At 32.7% G+C, this 23987-nt stretch overlaps 1 protein-coding gene across 1 annotated transcript in view; it reads right to left on the bottom strand.

Annotated features, from left to right (window-relative positions):
- LOC132713982 (uncharacterized) overlaps positions 1 to 23987 on the bottom strand; it is an 88396-nt gene that overhangs the window by 3509 nt on the left and 60900 nt on the right. Inside the window, exon 5 of the mRNA XM_060696721.1 lies at positions 17149 to 17295. Coding sequence (XP_060552704.1) covers positions 17149 to 17295 — 147 coding nt within the window. The remainder of the gene's footprint in view (positions 1 to 17148; positions 17296 to 23987) is intronic.

Genomic DNA, 23987 nt, shown 5'->3' with positions numbered 1-23987 from the left:
CAAAACAGCACACATGTGCAGGCATATTTGATCTGCACTGGTCATATTGGCACTGGTCTAATAAAACAAAATAATCAAAAGCTTATTATTGAGGACATATTAATTTTCTCAAAATTTTATTTTTCTCGATCCTAACAATAACATCACCTGTCTTTCAAACATAAGAAAATTTCTTTTTGTCCTATCTGACAGCCATGTCGGAATGACGCACATGTCTTGAACAACATCTGTCTTTAGAGATATCCCCAAATGAGTTTGAAATGGTATATAATACTGACAGACGCCATCCAATTAGGAATTCTTAATAAACTAGCAAAGTTGCAATATGGTACATTGTTACATCTCTCTCATCAATCACTAACCATATAAGGATATACTTTAGAAAAAAAAAAGCTGTATTATCTACCAGCAATAAAAGCAGTATCAGGAAATGCTGAGATAACACATTTTATGTTTCAAACTTCAAACAGTTGCTCTTTTTGTGCCCTTTATAAAGTGTCTGATTTTAAAGAGAGACAAAGTCCTATATAGCACCATGTCATGCAAGGTTAGACAAATTATTGTAGTTCTTGCCTGAAATTTATAATGCATCATAAACAACTTTTTTTTTTTCCTAAACATACAATGCATATGTGATGTTGGGAAATTTAAGCCACCATTAAATTCTGTCAAAAGCAGTCATATATAAAACAAGCAAATTCGTTGAATTTATATCCCCCGCCGAGTACTGGTTATTATTAACACAACAACTGAAGACATAAGGCTTTATTTATATATTAATCATGGCATAAACTGTAATATTCTTTGAACTTGAAGCCTTGTACCTTCAAACAAGAAGAATTTTTAAGTTTTCACTATATACATATAAGGAAAATCTATGACCCCCTGGAGTGGGGCCAATTTTGACCCCAGGGCTAAAATTTGAACAATTTGGGTAGAGGACCTATAGGTTATATCATATACCAAATATCAAAGCTTTAGGCCTTGTACTTTCAGACAAGATTTTTTAATTTTGCATTTTTGAAACTCCTTTTCTGGCCCTGTGACCTACTTATGCAACAGACCGGAACCATTTGATCAACTTTGGCAGGGGACCACCCTAGGATCATTCCTGTAAAGTTTGGTTGCTGTGCAGTCATTTGTTTCTGAGGAGATGTTGTTTAAAGAAATTGCTGACGACACACGACGACGAACGGTGGGGGATCACAATAGCTCACCTAGATGTAAAAACATCTTAATCTCCAGACTTCATTGCCATTTTCAAGGCATCAAGAAGGGATCTCACAATTTTCAAATATTTTTAAATGTTATTGTAACAAATCATTTTAATTCTTCTTTAATAAAAACTAGAAATGTGTACATAGGACACGGGTGCCCCCACCGCGCCACTGTTCTGTCAATCTTATGACTCTAGGTCAAATATTTTTTGAAAACTAAAAATCTTTTACTAAGTAAAGGGCAAGAACTTTACAAATACTGAATAAATCCCCAAGCAAACCCCAAGTTGAAAATTGCAAATTTATACTACTGTAATTCAAGGGCAATAAATCTAACAAAACTGAAAAAAATCCACATGCAAAGTCCCAAGTTCATAGCTTCACAGTGAGGTGAATCATTATTCCTGTAATTTAGTGATGTTGATCATTATTCCTGTAAAGTTGGTCGATTCTAACTCAAGCACTCAAGCACTCAAGGATCAAATAACAACATAATGAAACAGTTTTTACTAAGTCAAGGGAAATAACTCTACAAATACTGGATAAATCCACAAGCGAAACCCCAGGAACAAACTAAATATGCTGAGCAACTTTCCAATAAGGTTTAATGACTCTATGTCAAATCCTTTTTGAGTTACATGCGACACTGTTGAAAATTACAAACATTTTCTAAGTCAAGGGCAATAACTCTAAAAATACTAAATAATTTGAGACGAAAATACCCAGGTGCACAACTACACATGCTGATCAACATTCCTGTAAAGTATCATGACTCTAGGTCAAATACTTTTTGAGTTACATGCGACACAAGTTGAAAATTGCAAAATTTTACTAAGTCAAGGGCAATAACTCTAAAAATACTAAAAATATCCAGATGAAAATGCCCAGGTGCACAACTACACATACTGATCAACATTCCTGTAAAGTTTCATGACTCTAGGTCAAATACTTTTTGAGTTACATGCGACACAAGTTGAAAATTGCAAAATTTTACTAAGTCAAGGGCAATAACTCTAAAAATACTAAAAATATCCAGACGAAAATACCTAGGTGCACAACTACACATACTGATCAACATTCCTGTAAAGTTTCATGACACTAGGTCAAATACTTTTTGAGTTACACGCGACACAAGTTGAAAATTACAAAATTTTACTAAGTCAAGGGCAATAACTCTAAAAATACTAAAGATATCCAGACAAAAATACCCAGGTGCACAACTTCACATGCTGATCAACATTCCCATAAAGTTTCGTTGAATTCCAGCCACTAGTTGCAGAGAACTACTCCGGAAACGAAATTCGGACGGACGGATGGACGGACGGACAACGCCAAAACTATATCCCCCTCCCGATTCCATCGGCGGGGGATAACAAAGGTATAATTTTCAGTATAAGGACAAATTGTTCATCATTCTATATGCTAACATATATACTCGTACATGGAACATAATGATAATGTCATTTTTCGTGATTTCATGACAAAAAAACAATTACTGACGCAGCAAATGATTTAAAGTCCGGAACTTTAACTGCTCGGCCAAGAGGCTCGGCTCCAATCAGTTCTTAAAATACAAGCTGACCAAGTAAAAAAAATAATTACACAGGGTAAGAAATTAAGAAACTACTTGACTTGCATATACTTTTACCTACGATATACATAAAGCCAATCTCAAATTCATGAATCTTTATGATTTTTGTTTTATCAATATACTAGGTTATTTCATTTATGATCATTACTCCCTTTTACCTTTGAAGATCACATAATTTGAACAGAAATTATTTAACGGATAGAACCTATAAAAAGAAATTAATAAGTTTATTTCAAGATATTTTACAATAAAAAAAATGTTTTGAAATGTTTATCTTGTTTGAGTATTAAGACATTTTATGGCTTTATACCACATAATTCATTTGGGAAAATTTATGATGTTTCCTCCCCAATCAAAGAGTAATTTACTGACTCTAATCTTGAATAATCCAATATTATCCATAGGGGATTCTAAGCTCTGGAAATTATTGTAATGATAATTTACAGGAAAGCTACCATCTTGTCTGTGTTTAAAGTGTCTTGTCTACAGTTAAAGTATCTTTGGCCTCTACTATGACTACATGGTTTCCCTGTAAATTTTCTTTTTGAAAAGATAAACTGATAGTTAGCCTGACTTAATGTAGCATATGCAATAAAGATGAACAGGTTGTGATTTGATTTTTTTTGTTGTTGAAGATTTTAGATTTAAGAATTTATAAGAGGTTATAGGATTTAACAAATCTTCAGAAAAAAAATATAAAAATTAACTAACTCTCATGTAAATTTGCTACTGCAAATTGTTCCAAAAAAATCAAGAATTCAATACATTTGTGTACAGATAAACAAATAAGAATGCTTAAAGAAATATTGCCAAAGTGGTTATATGTCAATAACACTGACCTACCAAATTTTCCCAGAAAATCTCTGGAATTTTTTTTCTCTATCTGCACTAATGAATAAACTGACATTCATCATCAGTTCTTTCCGGTACTAATGAACAGATTGTGCAAATCGGCACTTTTTTTTGACGGGGGCTTCAAGCAGATTAGCTGGTCATCGTTCCTCTTAAATGAAGAATGGTTGTCAGGAATATTTCTTGTTATGTCAATTACTATATGTAGGAAGATTTATAATGTACACATTTGGTTCAATCATCATCGGTAAAAGGTGTAAGAAAGTGTAAAATTTTTCGCTTCAACACAAGAACTAGATAATTAGGTACGATCGCCTCATCAAAATTAATTAAGAAACTTTTTTTCTTTCCCAGGATCTAGGTCAAGAACATAAAAGATGTTGACAACTATTTCCCAATAGTGCTTGTGTTTATAATAACTTTCTCTGCCAGATGGTGCAGAATGATGTACTTACAGAACAATAAAATCTGATAAATTCTGAAGAGGAAAACTCAATATTGTCACAATCATAAATCAAACACATTATGACCTAGTACCAGACTTCCTTGTCTTCAGTACAACCTTAATATTCCAAATAGGTAAATTCTGTTTAGTCAGCAATTCAAACTGAAAAACACGAAACAACACAATATAATATCATTTCCCACATACAAAGAGGTAAAAACATTTAACAATATCAATCTTTTCTCCCAATGTCCTTCAGTCAATCTTCCTGGTTTATGAATCACATCATTTTTTCAAGTAATTTCATGTTCCATTCATATAGCAGATGATGTCTTTCAATGCCACAAGATTAAAAGAACTAAGAAATCTGTGAGACTTTGGCTTTTGTTTTGTACTCAGAAATCTGTGTACTCTTACTCTAAAATTAGAAACTAGTATGACCATGAGCTTTGTTTTATTCTTTTACTGTGAAATAAGAAATCTTTGTGACCTTGCTCTTTAATATGAAATATGTATGACCTTGACCTTTATTATGTACTCTTATTGTAAAATTAGAAACTAGTATGACCATGAGCTTTGTTTTGTTCTGTTACTGTAAAATAAACAAGAGCTGTCGGTAGGACAGCAACGCTCGACTATTCTTAGTGCTTGATAGTAAAAAAAATGCTTGATACAGTTACCTCCTCCTGTTTACAGGTTGGGGTCATGATGGTGAACAAGTGTGCAAAGTTTCAAAGCCATATGTCAATGGACTTTGAAAATATTTGAACTATTACAAAAACTTTAACGTAAATTCTAAGTCGAAAAAGGGGCATAATTCTGTCAAAATGCTTGATAGAGTTACCTCCTCCTGTCTACAGGTTGGGGTCATGATGGTGAACAAGTGTGCAAAGTTTCAAAGCCATATGTCAATGGACTTTGAAAATATTTGAACTATTACAAAAACTTTAACGTAAATTCTAAGTCGAAAAAGGGGCATAATTCTGTCAAAATGCTTGATAGAGTTACCTCCTCCTGTCTACAGGTTGGGGTCATGATGGTGAACAAGTGTGCAAAGTTTCAAAGCCATATGTCAATGGACTTTGAAAATATTTGAACTATTACAAAAACTTTAACGTAAATTCTAAGTCGAAAAAGGGGCATAATTCTGTCAAAATGCTTGATAGAGTTACCTCCTCCTGTCTACAGGTTGGGCTCATGATGGTGAACAAGTGTGCAAAGTTTCAAAGCCATATGTCAATGGACTTTGAAAATATTTGAACTATTACAAAAACTCTAACGTAAATTCTAAGTCGAAAAAGGGGCATAATTCTGTCAAAATGCTTGATAGAGTTACCTCCTCCTGTCTACAGGTTGGGGTCATGATGGTGAACAAGTGTGCAAAGTTTCAAAGCCATATGTCAATGGACTTTGAAAATATTTGAACTATTACAAAAACTTTAACGTAAATTCTAAGTCGAAAAAGGGGCATAATTCTGTCAAAATGCTTGATAGAGTTACCTCCTCCTGTCTACAGGTTGGGCTCATGATGGTGAACAAGTGTGCAAAGTTTCAAAGCCATATGTCAATGGACTTTGAAAATATTTGAACTATTACAAAAACTTTAACATAAGTGGTTACGCCGACGCCGACGCTCGGGTGACTGCAATAGCTCTACTTATTCTTATCGAATAGTCGAGCTAAAAATCTGTGTAACCTTGCTCTTTAATATGAAATAAGAAATATGTATGACCTTGACCTTAATTGTCTATTACTCTAATTGTAAAGTTAGAAATCTGCATGTAATTGATATGACATTGACCTTTGACAATTACTTTACTTGTGAGATTAGAAATCTGTATAACGTGACCTTTTTTTTGTTTTGACTGTGATATCAGATGGCCTTAAAATCATTCATATACTTATAATAATACTATTTGTACCATATACTGAATAATGTTGTTCTGAAATGTTTCAAGTATGTAATTTTATAATCTATATTATGATTATTTATCCTGAATTCACCTGCATCTAACCTAACAGATGTATGGCTTAGAAGACATATAAACTCTTTAAGGAGGCAACATAAAAGATAAACAGATATTTGATCTGATGCATCTGTTATAAACATGTCAAGCTTTGTCAAAAATAAAATATAAACCCCATATATCTGTTCATTCAGTGCCAATTATACAAATCCTAAAAATAAATTCCAAGAAATCATGACTTATTATCTTTCAAGGATTAAATGTCAATTATAGTTTGAAATAAATATTGCATATTTTTGAAATGACTGTTCAAGCATCAAACAAATAATTCTCATATTGAATTATTAATATTGTATGAATATTATCTACAATTTACTTATGAGTTGAAATGTCTAATAAGCAACATTAATAATTATTGACCTTGTTTCATTAAGCGTAACTGTCTTTGTCATTGCCCTTGTATTATTTAAGTCCAATAATGTTCAAAGTTATGCCTAATTTAACTCCAAGAGTAATTACCCTTGTTTATTTAAACTCAATTTACATAAAGAATTATTGTCCTTGTTTAACTCAACTCTAAGTTACATTAAGAGTTAGAGTTCTTGTCTAATTTAACTTAAATAATGTTAGGAGTTATTGCCCTTGTCTTATTAAACTTAATCAAATAATGTTAAGAGTTAATCCCCCCCTTTTTTTAAAGGGTTTAGAGATGGTAACCTTTGATAACCTGAATGCATATTTGCCTAGAAAGAGCTGACCTAACACGTTTTGCTTGAGAGGAAACCTGAGTATTAAATTGTAAAATTATGGTACCTTAAAAAAAACCTGCACGGACAGACGCAAAAAATGTAACCAAACCCCATGCTTCATAATTGCTGCAGACAATACATCATATATAAAGTGTTGAGAAGACTGGGGGAGTGATAAGCAAACATACCAGTTTGGCAGTTTATAATAAGACAGTACAAATGTAAATAAATTACAAATATATTTCATGCACATATGACTTTGTATTCTGCATCCTTCTGTATTTACTGATAAGCCCTGCATCTTGTCATTTCATATTAAAACATAGAGATTTAACTGTCAAGATAGCAAAAATAATAAAACAGAAAGACCTGTTCATAAACACATTAACATCATTGCTCTTATTGTAAATCTGTAAAATAAGTAACAAACTTATGATAATAAAATTTCCCCAGTAGATTTGGAAATTTGACCATAATGGTCAAGACCATTTGATTGGTCAATGTTGGATGTTAAAACAAGTCAAAATGAAGTCTTACAATAAAAAGACTAATCAGTGATCACATGTGTCACCTGATGATAGCCAATTCAGCAGTTGAATTGAGGGAATTGAGAAGGCATCTGCTTTAATACAAGAGTTTATTTGTTTGGTTTTATGGCGCACACCAAAAAAACTTGGACAATTCATACAGTAACACTTAACATATTAATTGTGAAAATGTTATGAATGAGCTGCCATGGCACAACAAGTATTTTTTTCATTTGTCAATTTTATTTATAGCAAAACAAGTTGGCTATGGATTCCAAAGCTTCATTGTTCGCATTGGCGAATTGAAAATTATATATTTTCAACATCTTTTTTTTCACGGAGCTTTGTTATGGAGAAAAAAGTGTTCATAAAACACTTGTTAGATTTGATAAACTGTAGATATCTCACACTAAAAATAACCTGTGAAAATGTAATAACAGACTTGTGAACACAGCTGACCTATAATCAGGGGGGCATACTGGAAGATCCCATTTAAAAAAAGTATTATCAACGACATATCTGTAAAGTAATCTTCAGATACCAGTCCAGATAAGAGTTTAGCTTACCTGTGGCTTCATAATCTCCTGAAAGCTTATACTTCCAGGGTACATTTTTAACCTTCCAAGCAAAAAAAAAAATCTTAAGTCTGATGTGGATATTTCTATACCATACCAATATATCTGTTGAATTGAATAACAATAGGGCCATGATGGCCCTGAGGTCGCTCACCTGTATATAGGCCCCTGGAGCAGGGCCAGTTTAAACCCCAGGGCTTTTATTTCAACAAACTTGGAAGACACCCATTAGAAGATGTTTCATGATGTTAAGTTTTTACTACACACATATAATGAAAAACAATGACCTCTGCCCCCCCCCCCCCAGCAGGGCCAATTTTAACACAAGGGCTTTTATTTGAACAAACTTGGTAGACACCCACAAGAACATGTTTCATGCTAAACATCTAACATCTAGCTCATTGGGTTTTTTAAAGAAGATTTTTAAGTTTTTGCTATACACATATAAGGAAAATCAATGACCCCCGGGGCGGGGCCAATTTTGACCCCAGGGCTTTTATTTGAACAAACTTTGTAGACACTCAATAAAAGATGTTTCATGCTTAATATCTAAACTCTAGCTATTTGGGTTTTTTAAAAGAAGATTTTTTAAGTATTTACTATATGCATATAGGAAAAATCAATGACCCCCTGGGGCGGGGCCAATTTTGACCCAAGGGCTTTTATTTGAACAAACTTGGTAGACACTCATTAGAAGATGATGATTTATGCTTATATCTTATCTCTAGCTCTTTGGGTTCTTTAAAAGAAGATTTTTTAAGTTTTTACTATATGCATATAGGGAAAATCAATGACCCCCTATGGCGGGGCCAATTTTGACCCCAGGGCTTTTATTTGAACAAACTTGGTAGACACTCACTAGAAGATGTTTCATGCCAAATATCTAAGCTCTAGCTCTTTGGGTTTTTTAAAAGAAGATATTTAAAGTTTTTTCTTTCGGTTGCCATGGTAACCAGAGTTCTGCATGGAATTAAATTCTTTGAACAATTTTTAAAGGTGACCACCAAAGAAACATTCTTGTGAAGTTTGGATGAAATTGGCTTAGTGGTTTATGAGGAGATGTCATTTAAAGTAAAGGTTTACGGACGGACGGCCGGACGCTGGACGAAAAGCGATCACAAAAGCTCACCCTGTCACTTTGTGGGCACAGGTGGGCTAAAAATTTATAATGGGTTATTAGAAACTTTAATGCTTTGACTTAAACCAATTAAATATTTTTATGGGTTAATTATTCACATGTAGTGTAAAGTTTCTTGCTCAAGGTAAAACAACGGCTTGCCCTGATAAGGTTGGAACCCTCTTGGCCAGACGTATTCTCACCAGTTGGCCACAGTTCCACATAAAAATAGACATTTCATGATACGATTCATATACTGCAGTTTTTTTTACCAGAAATGATCCAACATTTTCTTATTTTAGTTTTCCCGAAAATAAACAAAAACAAAAATGCATTGTCTTTATGTCAACATTACAATAAGGTAGCTCTTTATTCAGCAGAAAAACAAGTCAATTTCAATTATCATTAAAAACATACATTATGTTTTCAGCATGCACAGTCCCACACACATTTCAACAAAACATCATTCAAGCAAATTGGTTTAAAACAGCTATTATCTTCTATTGGTATTCTAGGCTATCAATATTGCTAGAAAATTTAAGTGAATTTTGTGTAACAGAAAAAGACTACATGTTGAAAATATATTTGTGAGGAAACAATTTGCACAGTTAGTATCTGGTTTCTACAACTGGCATGTCTATATCCCGTTTTTTACTACAATGGCAGTGCTAATACTCCAATTCTTTTGCATTTTTGATATAAACAAACACTAATGCCAGTTCTCTCTAATTACAAAACTGATTGGAGAATTTGTTTTTATGTTACAGCTTTTGCGGCTTTAATATGCTGTTATTGCCAAAGGCTTTTAGTTAACCGAAAATAATAGAGCTCTGAGAATATTCTCCAGCAATGACGACCTTCTGTTTTCGATCTTAAAAATAAACCCTCCGATGCAATTATTGAATCCTCCTCCCTGTAAATTTCAGAATAAAAGCGCATTATTGACTAACGAATTACATTTTCAACGGGGAAGATAGAGAGTGAGAAAGCGTGTCATTAGATGGCAACCGTCAAACTGTTCCCTTACATTGTTTCCCCGATTAAGATGCTTAACATAATTACGCATCTCCGTTACCTACAGTGAGCTTTAACAGCGGGATGCCAAACTTTTAAATAAACTTCTTTCAATGCTTCTTTTTTCCTGTTTCAATCGAATTTTATACACTTTTCAATGGAAATAATTTCATTATCTGGCAAAGGAGCTTTTGATCGAGAGAATTCCTATAAATGTCCATTGAAAGTACTAGAAAAAAACACTCACAGAGAAGCACTTGTGAGGTATCTGGACAGAACTCAATCAGCAACGGAACATGTAATATGATGATTGGTTTGAAATATCATGCGAGTGTTTATTGACACGGAGAATAATGTGAGATGCATTAAGCAATTCAAGTGGATATAAACAAAGAAATGTTTTCAATTATCTATGGAATAAAGTACATATAAGCTCATTACAAAGAACTTGTAAACAGTATGAAGTCCCTAATCTGTTGTAAAAACAAATTTTTCTCCGCAGATCAATCACTTATTTCTTCACATATAAGAGGTTTATAATGAAAAGTTAACATAGAAAAAGTTTCTGCTACATCTCATGAAATAAACATATCTAATATAATACATTGATATACAATTCTAGATGAATAATTTCGTACTATAAAATATAATGATATGGTACCACTGTTATAATTAAAATCTTAAGATTTGTTATTGCATATAAGTACCAGTAATACTGGACTCAAGTATAAATTGAATTTCATTACAATTTGACCGCCCCAAATTGTTGTATTTCAATATTGAAATCACTTAATGTAACATCCAAAAAAAAATCTAGCATAACTAGATACTGAATCAGAGGGATGTTGGCATAATGTCACATAACTTTTTGAATCACCAGGGAAGTTCCAACTATATAATTATAATTATATATGTACAATGTATTTCATTAAACCTTTTGGCCTACAATTTCATTTCAGCTCACCTATCAGACAACTAGAACATTATCAAATCTTGTAGCACATGGCCTGCCTATCTCTATAAGTTATAAGTTATCTTGTAACTAAGGCATTACTGTATCTAAAGGTGTAACCTTTAACACCTAACTGCTCTCAATATTGTCAGTCACAATGTCAGATTTTATTTATGTTTTATCTGTCTTTTTCATTCAATACATCAATTACTTATACAGTCAAACAGTGTGTTAAAGACAACCTCTAAATAAAAATCACTCTGTAAAAAAAGACCATTTTTAAACAACTGTTCATTGATTTAATAGAATAGAGTAAAACCTTTAAAAAGACCACTTGTTTATAAAGGTCATGCTTCATGTCTCCTGTAGGTGGCCTTAGTTCACAGGTTTCACTGTATATGTCCACACATGTCCAAATGGGTGAAAATATTTGTAAAATTGGGAAAATATGTTTCAATGATGTTTCCCAAACTTTGAAAGTTTTTTCTGGTCTTTTCAAACCTTAAGATGCAGAGCTGATACAAGTATAAGTACTAATACACAAAATAAAACATTATAGTGAAAAGAGGGAACATTAATGTAAGTTTTTGCATTAAGAAATACTTTGAAAACACCAAAAATAAAACCAAAATGGGCATTTCTGGTCATTCACATACATTTTAATGGTCTATAAATGCTATGAAAAAACAACATGATATAATTTTATAATCAAAGGTCTCAATATTTCAAAGATCATTCAGATGAAAGAAATTAGTTAATTAAATCTCAAGTTTATCTTGTATAAAAATGGGAAATACTTGACCTGCTTGTTAAATTAGACAGTGCTTGTAGTTTAATTCAGATACTTCTGATACTTCAGTTCGAAAATGTTTTTATTTTCACATTTTTCTGACCTCAATTAATTTCTTGCTTGCAGTAAATTTGTTGTTTGCATTTTTTATAACATGCCACAAATATAACTATACTCTGAGAGACAATGATTCTGCTTTAATGCTCACAACACATAGGTTCAGACAACAAACTTTAGTCATCCTCAACCAACAGTGTCTGTGCTATTCAGTCTTAGTCCCCATTCCCAGTGTCTATTCTAGGAGGGGGGATGGGGAAATTCACTCATATTTTTGAGAATTCCCCCTATTTTTTCAGAGGCAGGGGGAAAAATTTACGTAGAGAAAGAAGGAAGATCAACAAAATTAATGTAATAAGTTCTCAGTTTTTTCAATTTTTGAATCCTAGAATAGACACTGTCACCCCTTCTTTTGAATAAATCCCAAGGAAAAATTATCAATAAAAACTAAGTTCCAATCAGTGATACTGTAAATCAATGGTTTGCAATTGCATTAACTGTGATGGTCATTATTGGTGTCACATGGCCAACAATACTCACAATTATCAATATACCTTTCTGCAGTATTAACTAGATTATTTGCAGACTGAATTTGACATCAATATGTGCAGACAGAAATAAGTAGCCAATGTAATTTAATTTATTATACAGGAAAAAACAAATAGCCAATGAAAATAAACATTAAACTGGTTTACTGCATCAGTTTAATATAACAAAATAAGGTGCAACCTTGGAAATTAAGAAATTAAATTTAAATGTCAGTAGTTTCAATCAGTGTTCCTTGTTAGTTTTTACAGAAAACATTACCTGATTTAACAACTTTTACCCTTTGAATTACATTACAGACCTGCTCTGATTTGAACCAAAAAAGTCTATATTCAAGAATTATCATGAAGATCTGATAGGACCAAAAACAGTAAATAATGTAAGTAAAACTCTTTCACTTAATTTAAAACTTAATTTTAGTAGTCCAGCTTTTCAAATGTTTGTTTCTCTCATTAACTCTTAAATTTTTATGCTCAGAGTGTTCTGCTCTACTGAAATTGAGCTGCCATTACACTTAGAGTCTAAACTGCAGGTTGGTTATAATAACTGATATATATATATACATACTAAAATTTCACCTTGAACCTGCTGAATTTGTGGAATAGCTTTGCCCAGCTTTAAAATCAGAACAATTTAGTCTATTCAAAGTTGTCAGTATGGACATACAGAAGTTGAGTTTCAATGTCATCTGAGTACAGTATATTATAGCCTTGTCTGATTGCACAGATAATCATGTAGCAAAAGGTTAACTCCAGCAGATTAAAGGTGCAAAAGAAAGAGTCCACTAAAACAGCTCTAATAACTGTTATTTTAAGTAGTTAAAATTCAATGTGCCTGAGACTTGATGTCCAAATAGTTTTACAATTATGATGAGTATTTTTTACTTTTCCTGCAGCAGACCTCCAAATATTTGAAAGAAACCATGTTTGCAGTGGCGCTTAAAAGCCATAACAACACAATGTGTACGAACAATCAATGTAATGTAAGTCTGCCGTTGTCAGGCATAAAACACACATTTCATCTACTTTGTTACATAAAATCCTTTTAAAAACCTCTTTTACTGCAACTTTGTACACTCAATTACAGTCTGCTTTAAGAAAAGTGGATTTCATTATGATTTTCTAGACACAAAGCCAAAGAGCAAGAAAATAAACCTAAAGTAATAAATATTGAGAAAAGTCAAGTTTCTACAAAGCAATAGTTATCAAAGAGGTTTAGTTTGTGAAATGAGTAGAAACTTAGCAATCATTCACCCATCTGATGCCCATCAGAAATTCATCAAGTTGGAAGCCGGAGAAAAAAAACTGCTCTCAGAAAATCAAAACAAAAATAACTTGCCATGTTTCGAAAGTGATTACGCTGTAAATTGAACATATCTACGAGCCTCTGTAAAAGACATTAGCGGTCTCAGTGGCAACTTCATGAATGAAAGCCTAAGCTTTCAATGATAAAAACTGATGAAAACTGTCTTCATTGTTATTCAACATCGTATAAAAATGATAAATGTTCGTTTATGTGTAAGAAATGAACCAAAACAACCAAGAAGAGGCTTCCTGCTGAGATGGTAATAGTGTATTCTAGGGAAAAAACCTCAAGTATCAATATAACAGATTGCTGAATGACAAGGGAGTTTTGTTTGTTCTATAACCATTTACCAACCTGTGTGCAATTTGGAAGATAATATTCTGATGATACATGCCATAATGTAATGTTAGAGTTCAGATTTATTTAACCCTTTCCATTTATAATATTATTCTTAAATGGACTTGCCCAACTTTTATTCTGAACAAAACCTGATGTGTCATTTTTCAGGGAGAAATTTTATAATATGTATTGACTGAATAGGGAACCAAGCAGACCATGGATGTGCCAGCTTAAATCTACTGGTCTGTACTTAGACTCATGGGTATATTTTAGGTAACCCAAGCAGACTTAAGGTTACTGAAATAATTTGAAACATTTTTCGCAATTGCATTATAATCAAAGAACTATATGTATTGAAAACATAAGAAAATAGTGAAAAAAGCCTTTGTATATATAGTTCATTTGTGCAACAATTTGACCTTAAATCACAGGACAAACTTGGGAACCATAAATTTTTTTAAAGAATAAAAGACATAAATATTAATTACCTTTTTTTCTTTAATTGTTAAAAATATACCATTTTATGTTACATCTATGGGAAATATATTGATAATAAACATCAATACAGATTTCCTTCTTCTATACTTCTGACAAAAAAAGTAAAGTAAAAGAATTAAGTGATATTGTCACATAACAATCCCATTAATTATAGCTTACATGTAATATCTATTGGATTCAAATAGTTAAGAGAGACTTAAATAGAAAAACTGCAGTAAAATCATTATAGGTCTGATAGATAATCTTATTGACTTTTTAACACCCGAGTTTGATCCTTTGCTTGGAAAAATGCTTTAAACGATGTTAATAACATCAGATATGAAATTACATAAATAGTTAACCCTTAATCGTGCATATATATTAGTAACCTATGATGTAACTGACCCTGCATGCCCATTTATTAACTACCGGTATTTTAGCTGTCTCTCGAACCAGATCATAAAAAGAAGTCATAAAAGGGTAAAAATTATTGGCAGTAAGTTTTAATGTAAAAAAGAAAAAACATGAATTTCTATTTTTAGCTCAAGTAGGCCCTCAGGTTGCAGCTTAAAGGGTCTGACCAAATGGGTTTCAGAAAACTTGTTGGAGGACCATCGAGAGATGCTACAAGGTCCTTTAACTCTATAGACTCCTGTAATGTCAATCTTGAGAAAACATCAGAAAATTTCAGGCACACAAGTATGCTATACAGCAAATAATGTAAGAAATATCTTATCAGTACTTATAAGCCTAAAAAGCTGTTGACAAATTAGATAACAAATCATCTAGTCTATACTAATTGCTTATTCTAAAAACATAGCTTCCATCCTTAAAGAGTTCAAAGAATTTTTTTATTCCTTGATAAAATTAATTGTGTCACGTTCCTGGATCCTCATTTAGAAATGAAAAGAGACAAGACCTTTCCCCAAGACACATCTTTACATAGATATTCTGATACAAACTCCATTTAACTAGGCCAAACTTGACAAAGTCATCACCAGAAAATAATTGCTTCACACAAACTGAAAAACTGATAAAAATCATTAAAATGTTCTAGTTTTGTATATGAATATTGGCACTACACGCGATAAAATAATTCTCCCTAGGTTTTATATCAAATACAAACATCAAACTATAATAATGGATCACTCTGATTGTTATTGGTCCATTTCACTTTTCAAAAGTTTAAACAACACTAGGTTTTGAAACTTGTTTTTTCTTGTTTTAATCTTTTTATTTCACTCTAAAAATATTCTCGATTCAGTGATATTTTTTTATGAATGCTCTTCTTCTATACAGTGGTGAATGTTTTATTTTTTTTTTTTGCCTGAAATATTATGAAATCTGGCTATGAAACACCTGTGGGAATGGAACCACCATATTGTAGATGATGACTTGTGATCCAATGTGACTATATATATGTCCGTTGTCAAGGCAAAGACAAAATTCTTGCTAACAAGCGGTTCTATTGCCCAGAACAAGAATATAGGTCAATTTGAAATTAATTTGAAAATACAACTTTTCAACTGATGAGTTTTGAAAATGAAATAATTGTTCCGGAATGTTGCTATTGGTCAGTTAAGGATCAAACAACCACATTTCCCTGCTTGAGGAGAGTTCTAAGAAATGGGTTCAGTAGACAAACTGATACTAAACACAAGCAAGTAGTTATACATTCACACCATGTCAGCAACATATATATAATTTCCCTATGTCGGACTTTAAGGATTTCATTTAAACTATTTTAAGAGAGCAGACATCTTTTATCACTGGGATTTGCCTGGGGACAATAAATAAGCATTAATATGGTCTCCAAATACATATATAAATAATTTCATTCCACTTAGTTGTACAAAAAAGTCTGACATTCACTTTTAATATGTCAGCATGGCATGCCCTAAGGTATACTCAAAATTGTTTATTATAAATAAAGGTTGGAAGAATAATCATAAAACTGTGTCTAAAGGCTCCAACTTCGGTAATATATTCTTGCTAATCAAGCAGGCCCAGACATTTTTTCTCTTTAACCACACTTTTCTGCACACTCAGAGAAACAAAACAGTTGTTAAACCACCAGACTAGAGAAATATAGCGCCTTTCAACACATCATAAAACACCTCCAAAAACACATTATAACAGCTAAGAATCACAGACTTAATCAGTTATTTGTTTGCAATGACAATCTCAAATAGCAGAGGAAGGATTTACAAGGGGAAAAGAGCTTCTTTGATTCAAAGAGTTCCAAAACCTTAACATAAAACCAAACCAATATATATTTTGCCTCTGAATAGACCAACCTGTTGTCAAAGCCAATTTACAAAGCACCAGCCAACTGTAATGTAACTTTAATAAATGCAATAGAAAAATTTATAAGATATTCCATAATATGACAAAAATCTCTGTTAATTGCCCCTACACAATGAGTTAGACATATTTCTGAGTAAAATCAAACCATAGCATTGACCCCATAGTGCATTGACAAATGAGAGATTAAAAATTTGGCTCTTGTTTCCCCCCTATCGCCCACACTGCCTTGCCATTTGGGGACAAGGGTGCAGGTTTAAAACTGACTAGAACATGTTTTAAACTGAATTAAATGTGTAACTTTTATGCAAAAGACAAACTTACGAGATACACCACATTCTGCCGGTCCCTCTGCCGCCTCGTCAGAATAATCCCCGCAATGATCCACTCTATCACATGTTAAATCTTTTTCTATACATTTGTGATTATCACATTGAAATGCTGAGCCGCAAGATTGCACTTTGTCATAATCTGAAAATACAGCAAAAAAAACAAAGCTCTAGAGCAATTTGATACTGATCATTATTTTTTACATTGTATTAATAAATGACAATTTGACAATAGATGTTATCCGGAATTCAGCAAATGTGGGTTTTCCCCAAAGTTTCTACTCCCTCGGTACAAAGTAGCTTCACATGAGTACACGGCCATTCACCACAGAGTAATCAATGTGTTGTGCTCATTATCAATATATCTATCAAATTGTAAATGTAAATGTAACTATATATCAAACAAAACTGAAATGAAATAACTGAAATTTACATTTTACAAAAGTGATCATGCCAATATATGACAATAAAACACACAGATGTTTTACAATTTCAAAGTGGAACAAAGTTTTAACAAACATTTATTTACTTAGTTCAATAGTATGTAAGTGAGGATGGCATAAAGCCTCATAAAAACATTTTATTTGCTAAAATATGTACAATTCCTCTCAATAGCAGATCAAGAGATCAATTTGGACCACATGGAAGAAAGACATACCTCAACTATATTGTATGAATGGTGCTTCATACAAATGCTCACGATTAAATTGCCAACACAGACAGAGTTCATGATACATGTTTTAAAAAAGCAAATTATTTATACATCTAAAGTACTATGGTTATGAGTCTTTGTGGTCATGGGGAAGTTTAAATATCATAGAAACCCGGTTATAAGACGCAATTTTGGCCATTTTAATATGATTTGAAAGTAGGGAGTCTGTCTTACAAGCGAGTTTTCTAAAACTTCCTGGAATTTGTACAAGGTATCTAAAAAATAAATTAAATATATTTTAAAAGTTATCAGTATGTATAGATTATACTAATACTTATTGATTACATTGTTTCACAAAACAGTTTGATGTCAACACTTTAGAAAATGTCACCTTTGCAAACTTAATTCTATCCTTTATATAATTATTATTTTTACTCTACCAATTATTTTCCTGGGAGTAATGAACAGAGCTAGAAGCAATAAATTTTTATTTTAGATCATAAAATAAAAACCTTTGTATCAAAAAAATCACAATATTTCTCCCTGATTCTTCATCTCTATTTTTTTTAATACAGGAATATTGCAAGAATAGTCACGAATCATTAACACTGTCTGATATGCGGAATGTCTTATTGTCACAGTTCACTACCATAACAACAACATAAATATCTAACCTAGACTAGATTTTAAGTCTGTCACAGACAAACAAAGGAGACATTAAATCAGATTTTCTAGAAATCTCTACAGAAATGAGAGAACTTACAGATTAAACATAGCTTTAATTCTCTGACATAGTGTTTGTCTTAATGCTTGTTTTTCTGTTTATTACGCTCATTTTTGGTCATCATTTCTGTGGTCCGCAGGCCACTTAGCCGGCTTTCCTGGATGACTAACCAGTAATTACCAATTTCTCAGTAAGTGACCTACTTGCTATGATTCCTGTACCAGTGGTGACCATTAGACTCAATGTCCCACAGAGAAATTTCGACTAGCCTAAGGATTGAACCTCAGCCAGTGTGACCTCTTAAATACATGTAATGCCAACAGCTAGTTTTACAATAATATTTTTCTCTTCTAATATGATAATCTCAGTATAGCATAATACCAAACATTTTAACACAGTGCTCATAATCAAATATTGTATTCTGAAAAACAACAAATAACATTGAAACCAGAAAAGTGCACAGTTAAGAAACCATTCCAATGCATGCAGTCCCAGAAAGCTTGTAATTAGTGTAATTGATTAATTGATTGAAAGAGAATGTTTCATGTCAGTTGATAATAAACACTGCAGCTTCCTGACATTCCACAGCTTTCAGCCATTTTTGTTCCTGCACTATCTAGATGAAGATAGGGTTCAATATGAAATATTAATAAAGCTAATCATTTGTGTCAATTATAGCAGTATTTCTCTATTTCAGGCAATTACAGATTGGCCTTACTCAAAGGAAATCCTGTTGATAAATATAATGAATCATATCTTGGATGGGGAAATGATTTTCTTGTAACTTGTGTAATAGGAAGTGAGGTGGATGATGAATTCCATCACAAGACAAAGATGTAATTTTGGCACTGTAACAATTTTTTTTTCAATGAAATATCCATTTTGAAATGTAATCATCAAACTATAAATGCATCTTTAATTACAATTTCTATGTAATTCTTCCTGTCTGGGACTTACATTTCTTTGGCAAGCAATTAATTGTTCCAGTAAACTTTGATTCTAGTTTGGCTTATTTTAATGCAGTTATTAAAACATGACTCTACCAAGATCAAAATGTCAACTGTGATAATGTAAAATATAATTCTTTCATTCAAGTCTGTCAGAGATATGAACTTTTCTTTGATGTAGATGAAAAATCAGCAAATGTCTGAAATACAAATTCTGGTTTTATGTAAAAAAGTTCACAAAAATATCAACGTCTTGTAATTTAAACAAACTGTTGTGCTTTTATCTTTTCCTATTTCTATTTGGGTGTTCTTCTCCAAGTCTGTATCATTCTCTATAATATATTGTTCCATTAACTAGAAATCTTACATCTATTTATGAGATGACATGTTTTCAATGTACTGGTGCCAAATATCATTTACCTAAAAGTGTTTCGTCTACAATGGAATCGGAAAATGTGCTTGTTTAATTGGCTAAATAGCTAAGAAACTGAAACAGTTTTATTACATATTTTATTTCTTGCTATACCTTTCTTCAATGCCAGTAAATCTGCCTTCACTTTATGCTGTTATTTCGTAACTGCTTACATTTTGGGTGGTACATGATTTTACATGCACACTGAATGCATTACATCTTTGTTTAATTTTTTGTCATGGGCAATTGATAGATTTACAGCTCACAGATACCAAAAAAAGTTCACCAGAGCAGAACCATGATGGCACATTTATGACAGAATATCCACTCACAGCTGTGGACAATATGTTTCCTAACAAATGATCTTACTTTGGTATCTTAAGATTAATATGTTTATGTTTTAATACTATGCTTAAAAAGAGTTGAACGAAGGCTGTCAAACAGACTGTTATAGGAATTAAAAAATTATTGTAAAATATTAGTGTCCCAACCCGCTGAACTGATTATTGTTCAAATGAGAGAGCGCAAGTAATTCAGTAAATTTGCATGCAAGAGTTATGGGTACTGCCAAGTGTTCAAAAAATGTCCAACACAATAAGTTTGGACTAAAAAAGTATAATATTACAATCATATTATGGCTTTCACAATTGATGATTAAATTAAAGGCTGCTGATGTTTTTAGGCAATATAATGCCTGATGACAAATTTACAAGAAGGCATCATGGACAAAAAAATGTGCTCCTTATTTCTTTTTCAGAAGTATGGACAAACGGATGAACAGATGGACAACGCCATTGTATAAAATGCTCAGAAGATCTTTAGACATATAAAAATTAAATGTTAATTTTTTATAGGTGATAGCAGGTAATGCATTCAATAGAAGGAAGCTTACATTACAGCCTTCAATCTTGCCTCTATCTAATTTAGTAGCCTGACTTAGGTAGACAGTATTTACTAAGCTTAAAACAGCTTTCTGTTATAACCATGAAGCCAAGTCTTTTATTAAATTTTTTTAAAGAAAGAAATTTGCATTTCTTTTTGTTTGAAAGTACTGCTTTATGAACATTATGATATATTCTGTATCTGTTTACAAATTGTAACACCTACAGATATACTGGTATCTAACAGGTGCTAACCTCAGACCTCACTTATTTACAAGATTGCAGTTATCAATATGTTCATTTCCCAAGTTTTTATCACAAAGTTCCTAACATTTTTCAAATAAGGTGGAACTATAGGTATATTTTCTAACTAGTTGGAACACTGAAAAAAAACAGACTGAATGGGAGGAAGATTGCTGCTAAACCAGAAGAAGAAAAATGTCAGACAAAAATCTTCTTCACATAACATTAACAGATATTTTTATTTATACTTTTTTTACAGTTCCAGTGAGAAAAACACTTTATGTGATATTAAAACTACTCAATTAAAAATCAAAACAAATCAATCAGTCGCAGCTGTCATAGGGGCAGGACTTAATTATTCTCATTTTTTCGATACAATACAGTAAGAACACTACAGGAAATTTCTATATTCAAATAGGAGCAAATAGGGGGAATAATTCAGAGGTAATCCATTCTAGAGTCAGTGTCAGTCACCTACAATTATAACTGTAAAGTTTCAATGGTTATCAAGATGAAACTTATGCATAAAAAGAAAGTATTTATGTAAATCCATAATTTAAAGGGGAGTAATTCAGTGAAAAACTCGTGCTAGAGTTATAGTTCATAAATTTACAAAAGCTCCAAAATCCCTCCACAAAATAGCCTAACATAGAAAAATGATAAGCAATTATTTCTTAAATTCCAACAAAACAAATAGGGAAACTCTGGGTTAAAAGAGCGAGGGGAGGGGGGGGGGGTAACAATTAGTTTATGTTTCTACAACTCTGACACTGTCAGATGGAGAAGAGAAAATAAACTCCCCTATCATTAAACATACTCCAAAATGGCTTCTTAATACAAATGTTTAGCCCACCTCTGATAACTAATTACCTACTAAGTGCTCCTGTTGAAATATAACAAGAGCTGTCAGAAGGACAGCGCGCTCGACTTTTTTAGTGCTTGCCTATAAAACAAAACTTTGACAGTTAAGGGCACACAAGACTTTAACTAGGAATTTCTAAGTACAAATCAAGAAACATTTTCACAGAGTTATCTTCTCTTGCTTACAGATAGGTCTCATGATGGCACATAAGAACTCCAACTTCAAAGTAATATCTCAAATGGTTAGGTCAACAAGTGGACAAGAATGAAAATTTTAACTGAGTTTCTAAGTCAAAAAGGGCCATAATTCAAATAAAATCCTTAACAGAATTACCTTCTCCTGCCCATGTTTGGGACCATGATGGTAAACAAGTATTCCAACTTTCAATTTAATATCTCAACCAGTTCAGTCAAAAAGTTGACTGGTACAAAAAACTTAACCAAGATTCTAAGTCGATAAAAGGCCTTAATTTTTAAAACAAATCCCTGACAGAGTTACCTTCTCTTGCGTACAGATGGGGGTAATGATGTGAAATAGCATTAAAAGTTTCAAAGCAATATCTCAAAGGGTTAAGGCAATAAGTGGATTTTACCCATATTCAATGTATTTTCTAAGTCAAAAAGGGGCATAATTCTGTCAAAAACCTTGACAGAGTTATGTCCTCTTGTCTGTTGATGAAGGTCGTGATGGTAAACAAGTATGGTCAGTTTCAAAGCAATACCTCCAATGGTTTTGAAATAAAGTGAGGTGGTACAAAAAACTTAACCAAGCTCAATACACTTTCTAAGTCAAAAAAGGGCCATAATTCTGTCAAAAACCTTGACAGAGTTATGTACTCTTGTCTGTAGATGGAGGTTATGATGGTGAACAAGTATGGTAAGTTTCAAAAGCCATACTTGTAATACTTCTGAAATAAAGTGGGGTGGTACGAAAAACTTAACCAAGGTGTGACGCCAACGCTAACGCCGACGCCGACGCCGGGGCGAGTAGGATAGCTCCCCTTTTCATAGAAAAGTCGAGCTAAAAACCATTCCCATGCCAATATGCTTATCAATCTCTTATACTCTGATATTTTTCAGTTATTACATTTTAATTCCATTGACTTTGAGCTAATATATTTTTGAGATGGTATTTTTCTCCAAAAAACAATTTTTCAAAAGATGATGTTATTTGCCAAGTTAATTCTTTCACCTGTGTGGGATTTTTTTGCTAGCTTTTTTACTTGTTTTACAACAGCTTTAATTTCTTAATGACTCATGATATTATATTTTGCTACCTATTTGTTATTTTCTGAACTTTGTGTAGTGGAATTTTGCTTTTCTCAAATTGAGAACAACAGGGATAATAACCATGAAAACATGTCCTGGCTTGATCTGTGCTAAGTATATAGCCAGTCTGACTTGACCTGGCCTAATCTCTATTTATGTCTGACTTGACCTCTATGTCCAGCCTGGCTTGACCTCAAATATCATCTGACGTGATTCAACCACTACTAACATCTGACCTGACTCGACCTCTACTAACATCAGGCCTAACTTGACCTCAAATAACATCTGGCCTGATTCAACCTCTACCAACATCTGGCCTGGCTTGACCTCTACTAACATCTGACCTGACTCGACCTCTACTAACATCTGGCCTGACTTGACCTCTACTAGCATCTGGCCTGACTTGACCTGTACTAACATCTGACCTGACTCGACCTCTACTAACATCTGGCCTGACTTGACCTCTACTAGCATCTGGCCCGACTTGACCTGTACTAACATCTGGCCTGGCTAGACCTCTACTAGCATCTGGCCTGACTTGACCTGTACTAACATCTGGCATGACTTGACCTGTACTAACTAGTCTAACATCTAGCATGACTTGACCTGTACTTATAACATCTGGCTTTACTAATTGCCTCAACTAACATCCATTTTGGCTTGACCTCTACTTACATCTAGACTAATGTGACCTCTACTAACATCTCACAAATAAATCTAGCCTAGCTTTATCTCTACTTATGTCTGGCCTTGATTTATATTGTATTTGAAATTATTATTTTGATAAATACTTCAGACCTGATCATATTAGTTTCTATAAGTATCCTTGCAAACTGATTGTACCA

This window comes from Ruditapes philippinarum, unplaced genomic scaffold, assembly GCF_026571515.1.
Source record: "Ruditapes philippinarum isolate M1 unplaced genomic scaffold, ASM2657151v2 ctg294_1_1_1_1, whole genome shotgun sequence".
NCBI classification, from domain to species: Eukaryota; Metazoa; Mollusca; class Bivalvia; order Venerida; family Veneridae; genus Ruditapes; species Ruditapes philippinarum.
Note: the sequence above shows the minus strand (reverse complement) of the source record. Positions and strands in the feature narration are given on the sequence as shown.